Consider the following 13,279-nt stretch of genomic DNA (forward strand, 5'->3'; position numbering starts at 1 on the left):
TCAGATAATTATTTAATAAAATAAAATATCAAATACAAAATTGATATGAAAAATTATCTTGTGCTAAAAATATTACAGAATTAATTATCAAATGGAAAAATTTCAACTAAAAAAATGTTTCAAAAAATCATATGACACTAATGGTCTATGAAAACGTATTTTTACTATAAATATCTTTCCAACGTTTATAGTATGAAATATTTTTGGAGGCCTTAGCTTGCTTACATGTGTTTCCTATTACATCCGAACTTCACCAAAGAAATAAATTTGAGACACAAATGGCCGACCGCACTTCCTTGTCTAATCTGGCTTCCAGCTTTTCCCCTTTTCAGCTTTTGACCTTATAGCTCCTGGGAGAGATCATTTGAGCATCTTTCTCCCGTCAGCTAGAATCCAAGCCCGATGCAAGGTACCTCAAAAGCAGAAACATACCCAGTAACTCGTGCAGTTTGTGGCCACCGACGATACCGAATCCATCTTTCACGTCTTTCTTGCATTTCACGCGCCCGGAAGGAAGCGACCGAGCCTTATTTGGCCGGCGGTGATGGGCCTCAAGGTCGATTTTTGTGTTCCCCCCCCCCCCCCTCTCCCACTCCTCCTTTATTAGCAAACTCACAGAAACATTTACTCAAACAGGTGAAAGGCGCAAACCTATTACCCATATTTTTCCATTTCCTGGATTCCAGTGTTATTGCGTCAAAAGACTGGTTTCGGAAAAGATGGCCACCCACCAAATTGACCGGAATGTATCTTGCTTCAGAGGACAACGAGAGACCGTCCTCGTGCTCTAAACCCAAAAGTTTGTCGGCTTCTTCCTCGTTTGATTATTTTTAAAATTTTAAATAAGGTTATCAAATTGGATGCTGTTATCTATTTGAAAAAAGTGACCAGTTCAGTTGATCCAAGTTTAAATATTTTAAAATATTTTTTTAAAAAAATTATCAAGAGAGAAATTGGATATGAGAAAGTACTCGAGATAATTATGGTTTCAAATATATTGTTTATAAAATAAAATTACCATGATTCATATGGTATGGGGCCCACTTCTAGATGTTTTGTCATTGGATGTTCAGTACAGGGAATAATGGTCAGCACATCCCCCTGTAGAGGTAGATTAAATGGGTGCATTGACTTAGTGGACACATCCCTTGGGAATAAGGAGATGTGTCTCTCTTGAGGAGATGTATCTCTCCTGAGATGATGTATCTCTTCTAGGAGGATGTGTCCTTATGAATAGTCATTAGTGTCACACCCTTTGAAAATCTATAAATTCCTCCATGGTCTTACAAGTGAGGCTAAGGCTATTTTGCACACCCAGTCTGGCTGAACGGGAGCGAGCTTATCACTTGTAAACGAATTATAAAAGTTATCTTGTACACTTCAAGTTCTATTTATATTCTTCAAGATGAAAGGTACGCTCTCTTTATTCTTCTTATTTCAATTTTATGATATATGTATGATTTTCATGATAATGGAATTATAGAGGATTTAATATCTATTTTCTATGATGTTTATATTATTATTAGACATCAAATCCAACACCTTGTACACAACAATGAAGGGGTGAGTCTTCTTCATATATGCATAGTTTTTTTAAGTTAAAACAAAAAGGAAGATAATTTACTAAAGCAATCCGATTATACGAGTAATTTTAGGGGGGTTAGGGCACAATATAAGTTCATGGGGAAAGTGAGAGGGAATGTAAAGTATTTGTTTGTGTTAATGTGCACAATAGAAATTGCAGTGTAAAGTACTTGTTTGTGTTAGTGTGTACAATGGAAAGTGTGGTGTAAAGTGCAGATAAATTATTTATTAAATAAAATATTTTGATATATCTAACTTTCAGAAAATTAAATTTATATTAGTTAATAAATAAAGTATATTAAATATATTAATTAAATATATTAATTAAATAAATATTTTTTATATTATTAAAATTTTAATTTTATAATATCTAAATATGAAATAATTATACAAACATCGTACTACATAGCGTACTACACAAACATCGTAATAATAAAAATAAAAATAATAAAAATATAACTCAATCACTTATTTAATATAAAAATATTATAATTGTATATACAAAAATACAACACACAAAATATTTGTCAAATTAGGGTGGGAAAACTGGGTGGATCTAGTTTTTTTTTTTTAGCCTTTTTTTTTTTGTCAAATTAGAAGTAGGGGTTTAAGGTTAAGGGTTTGGGGTAAAGTTGAGTTCTTAAAAATATGGCTCAAGGTTAGGTTGAGTGTTTAGAAACTCCACTTGACCCAAACATTAAACAAAGTTAAAATTATTTTAAAAGAAACGAACGAAAATAAAAATAAAATATTACTTTTAATTATATTTTATAATTAAAAAATAAATTTGGGAAGTAATTAAATACTAAGTATTGCATAATGAAAAAGTCCAAATTGTGAATATAAAATAAAAAACAGAAAAACGAGATTATAAAAAAATAAAACAGAACATAAATAATAACAATGGTTATTTAAAAGAAAAAATTAATAATTATTATTATTTAAAAAGAGTTACTGTAGCTCATCTTCCTCGCTAACAGAGGTTACAGCGAGTGGAACAAATAACCGAGGTTGCAGAGAGGGGAGAGAAGTCGTCGGTATAGGGGACGGCGAGAAGAAAAGAGTCAAACGTTGGGGACAGGTTGAAGAGGGGGCGATTAAAATTGCTGAAGGTCGCAAGCAAGAGAGGAGCAAAAGAGGTTGCAAAGAGAGGAGAGAAGTCACTCTCGTTCGACAGAGCCTTCTTTCCTGACAGCCCGAGCAAGATGTATTCAAAAGAGGGAAAGTGAATTCAGAGGGCAAGAGAAAGTGAAATACATTTATATTCTTACTAACAACTTTTTGGCATATTTTACCCGCTTAAGTGAAATGTACTTTAATGTCGTGTAATTGAAAAAAACTCCCAACACTAAACTATAAATAGTCCCTTCAAAAGCACCTTTTAAAAAAAAAAAAACGTTTATCCCGATGGCTCTTCGTATTATAATTGATCTGTAAACTCTCACGTGTAAAAACTTTTTTTCTTTTCAAGAATAACCCCTCAATGTGAGAATTTACATAATGCAGTCCCTCGCTCTCTGTATTGTAATTTTACCTAAAGAAGATGTGATACTATACTACTATAACACGTTCGTGTGCTCGCTGCACGTGATTGTGATCGCAGAATCCACAATAAGTGGGCCCTACCCCATCTTTACTATTCATCAGATCAAGACGGAATTTTCTTCAGATACCCCTACTAAGTTTAAATTTTCACATGGGTCCCCCCCCTCAGAAGCTCGCTCGCTTCAGGGACGTCACGGTGATGGCGACCCCCAGGGACGACCGCCCAACCTCGATCCCAAACGAGTCGTAACGGCGGAAGAGCTCCACCACAAACAGCCGCGCCACCAGCATCACGAAGTCCTTTCCGGCGCACTGCTTGTTTGCCAGCGTCGGGCTCTCCGTCTCCGGTCCGTTCGACCAGAGGACGTGCTTCAACAGCTTCTCCCCTTCCTCCCCCACGAACCTGTTCGCCACGAACTCCTCCCCGCGGTCGAAGATCCTGGGGTCCCTCGTCGCCAATGGCTGGAAGCCGAACAGCATCTCGCCCTGCTTGACCCTGAACGCCGTGTCGTGGCTCTCGATGATCAGGTCCTCCTTGGCCTTGCCGTACTGGAATGGCACCGGTGGATCTAGCCGGAAGGCTTCGTAGACGACGGACTTCGTCAGAGGCATCTGCTCCATCGCCCGCATGGTTACCTTTCCGCCGTTGGATTCGATGGCGGAGCGAATTTCCTCCGCTAGCTGGAGGTGGAGCTTTGATCCGGCGCGGCCGATGGATTTCATCAGTGTGGGGAAGAAGATCTTCATCCCGCCGAAGGAATTGAAGCAAATTGCGAAGATGAGGTTGTGGCAGGCCTCGTCTCTGCTGATACCTAGCTTCTCTGCTTCTTCCAGCACCGGAGTGGACACCTGGTAGAAGAAATCGTAGAGCTTCTGGTAGTCGGACTTGACAAGTAACGGAGGGAGTGGGAAAGTGTGGAGCAGAAGTTCCTCCAACAACATGGGCAATCCCAGAGTGAGGATCGGACCTATCTGGAACAGTACCCATTTTCCGATCAGCCCCGGCGCCCCCGTGCCCAGCTTTGTCTTCCCCGGGTCCACCCCGAAGAAGGCTCGCGCCAGGAAATTAAACGATGCCTGCTCGTTGAGCGCCCCAAACTCTGCTTTGCCCTTCGCGGCGAGCCCCGTCTCCAGACTCTCAAACAGAGACGAGAAGCTGGACTGAAACTCGGGGATCACATGATCACGACGGTAAGTAAGCAGGAAGAAAATAAGTTCCTTAAGCTTCGCGTGGTGGGGCTCCGAGGGGTCCAAGTAAGAAAGAATTCTGTAACCCCCGGTGAGATCCGTGGAGGGCATGAACGTCCCAACGAAAAGATCGCGCTTCTCAACCTTGGAGACATCGAAGAGCGTGGGGAAGCTCTTCCCGTCGAGGAGGGCGATGACCCTGGGGTCGGGAGAAATGAAGGGTCCAGGCGGGAGATTGGTCCTGAAGACAGTGGAGTTGTGTTTCTGGATTCTGGACTTGAAAAACTCGTCCCGGCCTTGCTTGTATATGAAATCAACCCGGTCCTTCACTGGACCGACGAAAGGCAAGCCGTAGTCTCCCGGTATTTCTGTCATTGGAAGCGCCGTTCTCGACGGAGATGATTTATCGGAAACGGCGGAGGTCGGGCGGAGAACAGAACGGTTGGAGGACGGTCTGTTGAACTGCAAATTCGGGAAGGTAAAAAGAGCAGAAGAAGCCATTTCTGAAGATCGATCTTGGCCGGTGAGAAATATTGTCAAGATCGCCGGTGAGGGAAACAGGCAGCCGCCTCTGATGTTCTCCGGCGGGAACCTAGACGAGAGCTTGAGGAGGATGAAGCAGGTGGAAGCAAATTTATAGTTAAGTCAATGTGTTAACGGAGATGCGACGGGTGAGACGAATCAGTCACGTGCTCCATGACGTCGAATCATTAGGCAGTCGACCATGGCTCTCATGTGGTATAAATGGGCTGTCACCGCCGGCGAATCCGTAGAAAAACAGAGGCAACTCGACTGACTGGACGGTGGTTTCCTGGTCCTATCAAGAACTCGGTTTACTCGAAATGAGGATTTTTGGTCGTACGGAGTTGGGCAGGAATTTCAGCGCTGCGGAGACGGAGACAAGTAGGCTCAAACTTGTTTATCACCGCCCAATGCCGAGTCCGACCATGGGAATAAAGCTCAAATCTGAACACAAATGGTTGTTGTCATAAGTCTGTAGGCTAATGTTAACGAAGACTCCTACGTGGGGTGGTATGCTGAGTGAATTATTTTAAATCCCTTGGTGGGTCTAAGCTTAATAAGTTAGTGGAAAATTTTATTTTTATTTTTATTTTTTTATTTTTGGAAAAATCATTCTTTTAAGTTTTTCTCACTATATATGAGAATGAGGTTTTAATGATTTAATATTTAATATTAACTATGATAATAAATACTATTATTTTATTTTTATATTTCTCTTTGTATAAATACTATATACGAGTTTCGAAGATTGTAGTCGAATGAGCTCAACTGCGACGTAGGGTTTAGGGCTTTTAGTGGCTATCTAGACTTACGTGTAAAAATTTTCCTCCACTCTCGCCATCGAATTGGAAGAGGGAATGTAGCGGCTAAGCTCGGTGTGGCAAGAGGTACAAGTCGAAAAATCTCGTAACCGCAGCTGCTAGTAATAGCGCGGCATTTTCTAGGCGGAGTTGAAAGATGGAGTTACAGTCATTGGCCTGCTGCATAAGTCATCAACCCAGTTTCTCTTTGAAGAACAGAGTATGCGTTTCTGGCTTCTCTTCTCTACTTTCAACCCAGTTTCTCTGCTTAGGTTCTCTGTTACTCTACTTTCAAAGTTGAAAATGAGTAAGTTAATAAATGGGAACCCTAGTACAATTCACATTTGTAAGAAATACAAATCATTCATTAGTTAAATACTTTTATTTTATCAGTCATTATTTCTTCTGGACAAAATAATACGTAAGAACAGGGGAGATAAAGATGTTAAACGAAAAATGGTAGTCCGGGTCGAGTTTATTTCAAAATATCCTATTTTTCTATTCATTCAAGCAGATGAAGAATTGGAGAAAATTATATAGGACGAGGATATGAAATTTTGCAACCATTTTCAATGTATAAACATTTCAGTGAAAGAACTTTTTGTTTTTCATTTCCTTTTTTATATCATAATATGAATCCTTATTGCGTTATGAAATGATAGGTTTGCAGTACCAGCTATTATTGGAGCAAAATAGCTCAGAGCTTCACAAAAGAAATTCTAAGTTCTGGACCTGGTCACTCTGTAAAATGTAAGGATTTTTTCTCTTGTATCTTGTCTTCTCACAACGTGTGTTCACCTTGTGAAGGTCCTACATGTATATTCTCCTCAGGAGCTTAACCTTCTGTTTGGGAGCTCTAAATGAATCCAAAAAAGTCACTTGATTGGGTTCATAATATTATCCTTTTGGAAAGAATTTTGGGTTGAAGTAGAGGGATGATGTTATCCTAAATCACTATGTAGACTCAGTCTGTTTACTTCCCAATTTTTTTGTTATGATTTCTCAACCTTGCCACTTCAATATTTCATTGATAAATGAGAAACTTGATTATACTTTATTTTGCAGGGAATCGGCCAATTCATCAGTTTGTTGATCCACCCAAGAGAAGGAATGTGGTCTTCCATCTACCCAATTCGAATATGGAAAGTATCTCTGGTGCATCTGTTTCCAACGAAGATGAAATACTAAAAGAGACACCAATAGACTCTTCTCACAAGATTAATACTAGTCTAGCTGCTCGTGGCAAGGCTTTTTTCAGTAGGGAATCCTTCCGAGGCAAGTCAGGCATTGTTTCTTTCAGTGGATTAACTCACGAGCTTCTAGAAGAAAGGAAATTAGTTTCGTCACCTTTCAAGGATGATACAGGTTCATTAGTGTGGATTTTGGGCCCAATTGCTCTGATATCTTCTTTGGTACTCCCACAGTTTATCCTTAACAACAATGTTGATGCAATTCTGAAGGATGCCATCCTCGCAGGTAGCTGTTTGCACACTTTCTTCCCCAAATGTTTTCTACCTCATGATGATGCTTTAGTAACGTTTATTTTTGCTTCAATACTTGAGTTGTGATTCTCTATTATATGATTCAGAAAGTTCACAGGTACCTGGATATTTCATGACTTTCACTAGCTATTTGTAATAGACTTGCATCTGTCTGAAATTTTAATTAATATCTAATTTGGAAATGTTTCTAATTTGGGATTGAGATTTAACTTTGATATAACCTTCTTTTGCAAAGGAATAGGAAATGCTATTTACCTCTCCAGGGGTATGCAACAATAGAACTTGAAGCTTAGAGCTAATTGCATCGATTTCATCAAACACATATCTTGGCCTCCAAGGGGGAGGGATAGCTTTTAAAGCCAACTAATGACTATGGGAGAGTTGCCTTCTACAACCACCAGGTCTGCATAGTGCTGAGAATTTGTAGTTTGATTTCAGTCAATAACGCCAGCAGTTCTGCTTTGGTTGAGTCACAGCGACCCGCAGTCCAGAGAATACCAGCTTGGTTCTACCATTATGGTCCTGGATAGCTCCCCCCTGACAGACCAGGGTTGTCTTGAGAGCTGCTATCGAAGTTGAGTTTTGAGCTTGTTTTTCAGAGTAAGGGTGGTAATTCTCTGTTCACAGCGGCGTGCAGATAAATTCCAATTTCTTCAAATTGCAGAGCTGGGAAAAGGATTGGGGATCCCAAGTGCATGTGCACAGGAGAGTATAGAATGAATGACCTTCCCAATGACTATCCCGCTGGCTTTACGAACCATCGAGGGTCCAAAGTGTTGGTTCCTTCCATTGTTGCCATAGGACAGCAGTTATGGCAAGACTCCAAAGATCTTTGCCCGATTTTGGAAATGGAGTCGAGTATTCAATGAGGTCTGCAACTGAACTAGGAAAACTGATGCTGTAGCCAAATTTGCTCAACTGAAAACAGATGCTTTAGGCATTAAAATTGAATTTATATTTTATATTGCTTTCAAAGAGACAGATACTTCTGTTTCAAAAGAGTGAGAGAGAGAAACTTCTCCTCTGGCTGCCCGGGTACTGTTTTGTTGCTTTCACTAGTTATTTATGACAGGCATTTAGTGCATACATGTTGCAGCTCATCAATCACCGGATTGGCTATTAGTTCTCCTTCAGTGTTCCTAGAAATAACACTCATTGCTATTCCAGTATTTCATTAGCTATCTGAAGGAAACTAGATTGAAGCCAGTAATAGCAGACCTCAAGTTTTCAAGTTGGATTTTCCTGGAAAGGGTGAATTGCAAAGGAGGATATGAAAGTGATATTTCTTACAAAAGAACAGGAGTAGCAAAGAAAAACGCGAAGAAAAGATTTTATGGATGGAAGGATAGTTCAACATGAAGAAGAGGCTTTATGACAAACTGAATTGGATCTTTTTCTTCTTGAATTTATGGACTTTCATTAATGATTAATGATTAATGATTAAAAGCATATAAAGTGATGCAGAGGCAAGCCTCAAGCCCAAGAGGGAGGGGAATAGATTCCCCAAACACTAGCGATTGATGGGAAACCCCATCATTTGCAAGCCTATCTGCTAAACTATTTGTAGCTCGTGCCATACAATCTGTAGAGCTTTTCAATATTCATTAATTTCATCATATAGTGCCAAAGCCTCCAAGGCGGGGAGGAGCATGCTTTACAAGCCAGTTGATTAAAGTGCTGAATCTTCATCTACTATCAGTGGACTTGTGAACTACTGTCGGTATAGCTTGACTCCTGTAAAAAATGCTCTCACTTCTGCTGCTGTACCTTATTGAGTATGCTGTTGTACCTGTTTGAGTAGGTTCATTAGGGCCTTGTAGGGCATATGGTTTAATAAGATTGTGATGGGCCTCATGCTGGATAAGCCGATGTCTATATCTATGTGTGTGCCCACAAGACTTGGTGTAGGACGTAGCAAAAGTCCTCTTAATATGAAACTTGTGTTTGAAGGATTTAAATGGCTTTATTGGAATCAACAAACCCCAGTTGTACTAAAAGAACTGTATATCTTCCATTTACCCTTTCTTAATTTCTTCATGCATTATTTATGATTGCTAGTTTCTCACTCTGGGGTGGAACTTGATCTATTGTGACTGTCAAAATATTGCAGAAACTATTATTTTGTTGTCTACGGAGGTGATATTTTACATTGGATTAGCCACTTTCCTCTATATCATTGATCACGTGCAGAAGCCATACCTTGAATTCAGTTCAAAGAGATGGAGCCTCATTAGAGGACTTAAAGGGTACTCGTTTTCTAATTTTCTCACAATGGGGTTAAAAGTGATGGCTCCTCTTTTGGCTGTTTTTGTTGTGTGGCCGGTGATTGGCTTACCAGCCTCAGTCTCCGTAGCACCCTTCCTGTTAGGATGTGGTGTTCAGTATCTTATTGAAACAAATCTTGAGAAGCGTAATTCTTCGTGCTGGCCCTTGGTTCCAATAATTTTCGAGGTATGTCACATAGTTTAACAAATTCAGAATTTGTTACTCCGAGAATGTGTCTAACAGTTCAAATTAAATAATTTGGCAGGTTTACAGACTCTACCAACTGAGCAAAGCTGCAAATTTCATTGTGACATTACTGTTAGGGATGAAGAGGATGCCGAAGACACAAGCATTATTGGAAAGAAGCCAAGCTCTGGTTTCCATGGTAGCTGTTTTCCAAGTTCTTGGGCTTGTTTGCTTGTGGTCTTTGGTTACTTTTCTTCTCAGGCTGATTCCTTCTAGGCCTGTAGCTGAAAGGTATTGATTTTGTACACCTCTTACTGTATAGTTGCTCTGAAACTCAGATGTGCAATATAATAGTGATCCAAGTTTGGGTTTAAATATCCATGAAGCAGTGTATAGATGGAGATGCAGTCAGACTAAACCAACTTGATTTGGTTACAGAAGACTAAGAATAACTGGATAGTTCATAGCAGAAGCAGCTGAAGATGGATGGTCATCGATTCAGTTGTGTCTAGCCTCATTTCTGGCTATAAAAACTGATATCCATTTAAAAATGGGCCATAAATTGATATAAAAATCGGTAGTAAGAGCACTAAATAGGAGTTGAACCAAATTAATTTAAGTAATCCCAATGGCAGTAAAACAGTCATGAAGAAGCAAAACTTGTTGTTAATCTTTTATTTTCGATTCAGAATAGTCTTGGTCGCCAGGATTAAAAGGGGAGGCAACTGAGAAATACGCAGTCTCTCATGAATATCGAAAAGAAGGACAAGACAAATAAATCGCAATAAACAATCTGGGCCATGCATCTCGGTTAAATTTGGTTATTCTATTACGCTCCACTGAGAATCAAAAAAAGCTTACTGTTAAATGGTCCATCATCTACACTGGACCGCACAAGAAAATGCTTTAACTGAAACTCTGAAACCGAAAGAGATCACCACATTCTTCTTTTGCCACAGAACTGTACTCGTGATGTCTTGTTAAGAGTTAATGAAGTGGCCATGCCATCAAATTTCATCCTTCGTGGGGTGGCTTCTTATACTTTTTACCCCTTATCTTGTTTCAGATTTCCCACAATAGCAGGTAGTCATCCACAGTGGAAAACGGCCGAACGGCGTAGTCAGTTTCTCATTCTCAGTTATAGAGAACAAAGAAATGTTCTGGATTCTGGCCTTTTTTTTTAATCTCCATTCGGGCCTTGTGAGGTCTTTCCTATCAGTTACTCATGGCTGCTGCAACGAGGCCTGGTTGGATGAATGTACTGCTCTCTTTACTTGGATTTTTTGCTGTCTTCAACGAAGCTGGTGGTATCTCGACTGAGGAGTATCTTGGAATGAAAAAGTATCTCAAATCTATCAACAAACCTGCTCTCAAGAGCATAAAGGTGATACTTCCAACACTAGTAAGATTTTATCACTCAGCAGCAAACCCAAATGTGGCTTTGTTGTGGTCGTCAATTTTTTTCTCTTCTTTTTTCAAATAGAAGCTATTGAATTATCAATGTGTCAAGGGATTTAATTTGTGTTACAGTTTGTTCTTTGAGATTTATGTACTGATGGAGGTTCAGTCATGAAACAGATAGAAAGTGGAGATGTTTTTGATTGTGTAGACATATATAAACAGCCAGCTTTTGATCATCCTTTGCTAAAGAATTACACTATTCAGGTCTGTTACTTAAATACATTTCTCATGTTTTTATTCAATTTTTAAGCGTTCTAAGGCGTGCTTCTTCATTCTTACGTTCTATCGAAAACTTGACAATGGTAAATGATGACACAGATGAGACCCAGCTTCGTCCCCAAGAGGAGAATAACAATGACTTCTTCATCCAACATGTCCATGGAGATTGACATAGGACTCCCAGGTGGAGGCTGCCCAAAAGGCACCGTTCCCATCAGAAGGGTTCAAATGCAGCATTTGCTGGGAGCTGGCTCTGTCTCAAACTTTGGCAAAAAGCATTACCGGAACTTTTCTTCGACAAATATTTTAGAACCTTGGCATTCTTATCATGTATTCCTGTTCTGTTCTTTCTATTTGGCATTTTTATTTTTATTTTTATAGCAGAAGAAGAAGAAGAAGAAGATATGAATTTAACCGGATTATCCCATTGAGAGCTAATGAAATTCCGTTTGAAACGTTCAGTGGGGTGTAATAAGAACCAAAAGAGGTGAGTTTTATGGTACAGCAGCAGACGTCAATGTGTGGAAGCCTGAAGTTCAATATGATGAAAAGTACAGCAGTGCCCAGGTGTGGCTTATAGGTGGTCCTGAAGATGATCTCAACACTGTAGAGGCTGGATGGATGGTGAGTAACAAAAGGAATTTCCTTCTTCCTTTCGGTGTAACTCTGCCCTGCCTGTCTTTCTTGAAAATGAGATGATTTTTGCATTTGATTTATCATATCCATACGCAAGTTGGTAGGATTTCCTCCAGATTTCTGATCTATGTTGAGTAGAGAATATTAGTGATCTCTGAGCTGAAATCATTCACTTACAGGTGAATGGACAGATATTCGGTGACCGTGAAACTCGACTATTTGCATTTTGGACAGTAAGTGCTGAAGAAACTCGCCTCTACTAATATCTAACAACAAGCATTTTCTTCCTTTTCTTCTTCTTAATTCTGGGTCTTTTTCCTTATTCCTCCAATTTTCAGGCAGATGGGCATCGTAACACTGGCTGCATAAATACACTTTGCCCTGGTTTTGTTTCTGTAAACGAAAGGTACCCTTTGGGCTTGCCCATACGTCCTGTTTCAGTTCGCCATGGAGCTCAGTTCCATATCTCAGTTTATGTATTCAAGGTATGACAGCAGCTCTCACTCATCTCAATCAACCGGAAAGTTAAGAAGCGAAAACATGAATGTGACTGTTAAAAGAAACAAACATCCTTCTTGAACTACTGAGAATTTCTTTGCTATATATATATTCTCTCAAAATGGTGCCTGTGATCTAAATTAGATCTCACCTGCAGGACGTAGAGGTATGGTGGTTGCTTCTTAATAATGAGCCGGTGGGTTTTTGGCCCAAGAAGCTCTTCAATCACTTGAATGACAAAATAGATGTGGTTCAGTGGGGAGGTGAGGTTTACAATCCCCAAGGACCTGATGCTTTTAGAAAGAAGAAGGCAATAGTCCATAGGAGCCAGTCACCAAAGGAGTATCCCCCAATGGGCAGCGGCTTGGATGCCAAGTATGGATGGCAGGTCTCATCCTTTATGAAGGCTATAAAAGTCCTGAACAGCAAGAAGGAACTTGATGACGCACCCACAGATACAGAGTATTACTTGGATAAAGGATGCTATAGAGTCTGGGACCATGGACAGAGTCGCGATCCCAAGTGGAGCAGAAATTTCTATTTCGGGGGGCCTGGTGGGCATTCCCCAGAATGCTAGAAGGGGTTGTTTGTAATACTTGTGTCTGGCAATCTGCAATAACTAGAGTTAAATTCCTATACATGTAAGAGAAAAATTAGCTGAAAAAGCTTCTTTTACAGATACAATAAAAATTAGCTGAAGAGATCAATGACTAATGACTCACCTACATTCTCTAATCCTAAGTAAAAAATGGGAGAGTTCCATCACAATTTAGAGACTAAAGATTAGTTTTCCAATTGGATTCCTATGGAATTCGAATATCCAGCTCAACATTCAAGAGATTTGGAGTTATTGACCAACAAGCTACAACAACG

The 13,279-nt window shown here is 39.8% G+C and overlaps 3 protein-coding genes across 3 annotated transcripts; 2 read left to right on the forward strand and 1 right to left on the reverse strand.

Annotated features, from left to right (window-relative positions):
- Nucleotides 1–3,200: 3,200 nt before the first annotated feature.
- On the reverse strand, nucleotides 3,201–5,269 carry LOC137951743 (allene oxide synthase 1, chloroplastic-like). The gene has a single exon (XM_068798625.1). The coding sequence runs from the start codon at nucleotides 4,816–4,818 to the stop codon at nucleotides 3,295–3,297; it is 1,524 nt and encodes a 507-aa protein (XP_068654726.1). The 5' UTR covers nucleotides 4,819–5,269; the 3' UTR covers nucleotides 3,201–3,294.
- Nucleotides 5,270–5,641: 372 nt separating this feature from the next.
- Nucleotides 5,642–9,939, forward strand: LOC137952331 (uncharacterized). The gene is made up of 5 exons (XM_068799469.1): nucleotides 5,642–5,859; nucleotides 6,302–6,389; nucleotides 6,705–7,115; nucleotides 9,252–9,592; nucleotides 9,672–9,939. Exons 1-5 carry the CDS (start codon nucleotides 5,797–5,799, stop codon nucleotides 9,888–9,890), a joined length of 1,122 nt encoding a protein of 373 aa, XP_068655570.1. The 5' UTR covers nucleotides 5,642–5,796; the 3' UTR covers nucleotides 9,891–9,939.
- Nucleotides 9,940–10,745: 806 nt separating this feature from the next.
- LOC137952205 (protein neprosin-like) lies at nucleotides 10,746–13,113 on the forward strand. The gene is made up of 7 exons (XM_068799281.1): nucleotides 10,746–10,976; nucleotides 11,171–11,257; nucleotides 11,372–11,602; nucleotides 11,735–11,896; nucleotides 12,088–12,141; nucleotides 12,247–12,393; nucleotides 12,564–13,113. Exons 1-7 carry the CDS (start codon nucleotides 10,818–10,820, stop codon nucleotides 12,981–12,983), a joined length of 1,260 nt encoding a protein of 419 aa, XP_068655382.1. The 5' UTR covers nucleotides 10,746–10,817; the 3' UTR covers nucleotides 12,984–13,113.
- The last annotated feature ends 166 nt before the right edge of the window (nucleotides 13,114–13,279 follow it).

Source organism: Aristolochia californica, unplaced genomic scaffold, assembly GCF_029961685.1.
Source record: "Aristolochia californica isolate CCGP_79_NKW_82.1479 unplaced genomic scaffold, dmAriCali1.0.hap1 SCAF_15, whole genome shotgun sequence".
NCBI classification, from domain to species: Eukaryota; Viridiplantae; Streptophyta; class Magnoliopsida; order Piperales; family Aristolochiaceae; genus Aristolochia; species Aristolochia californica.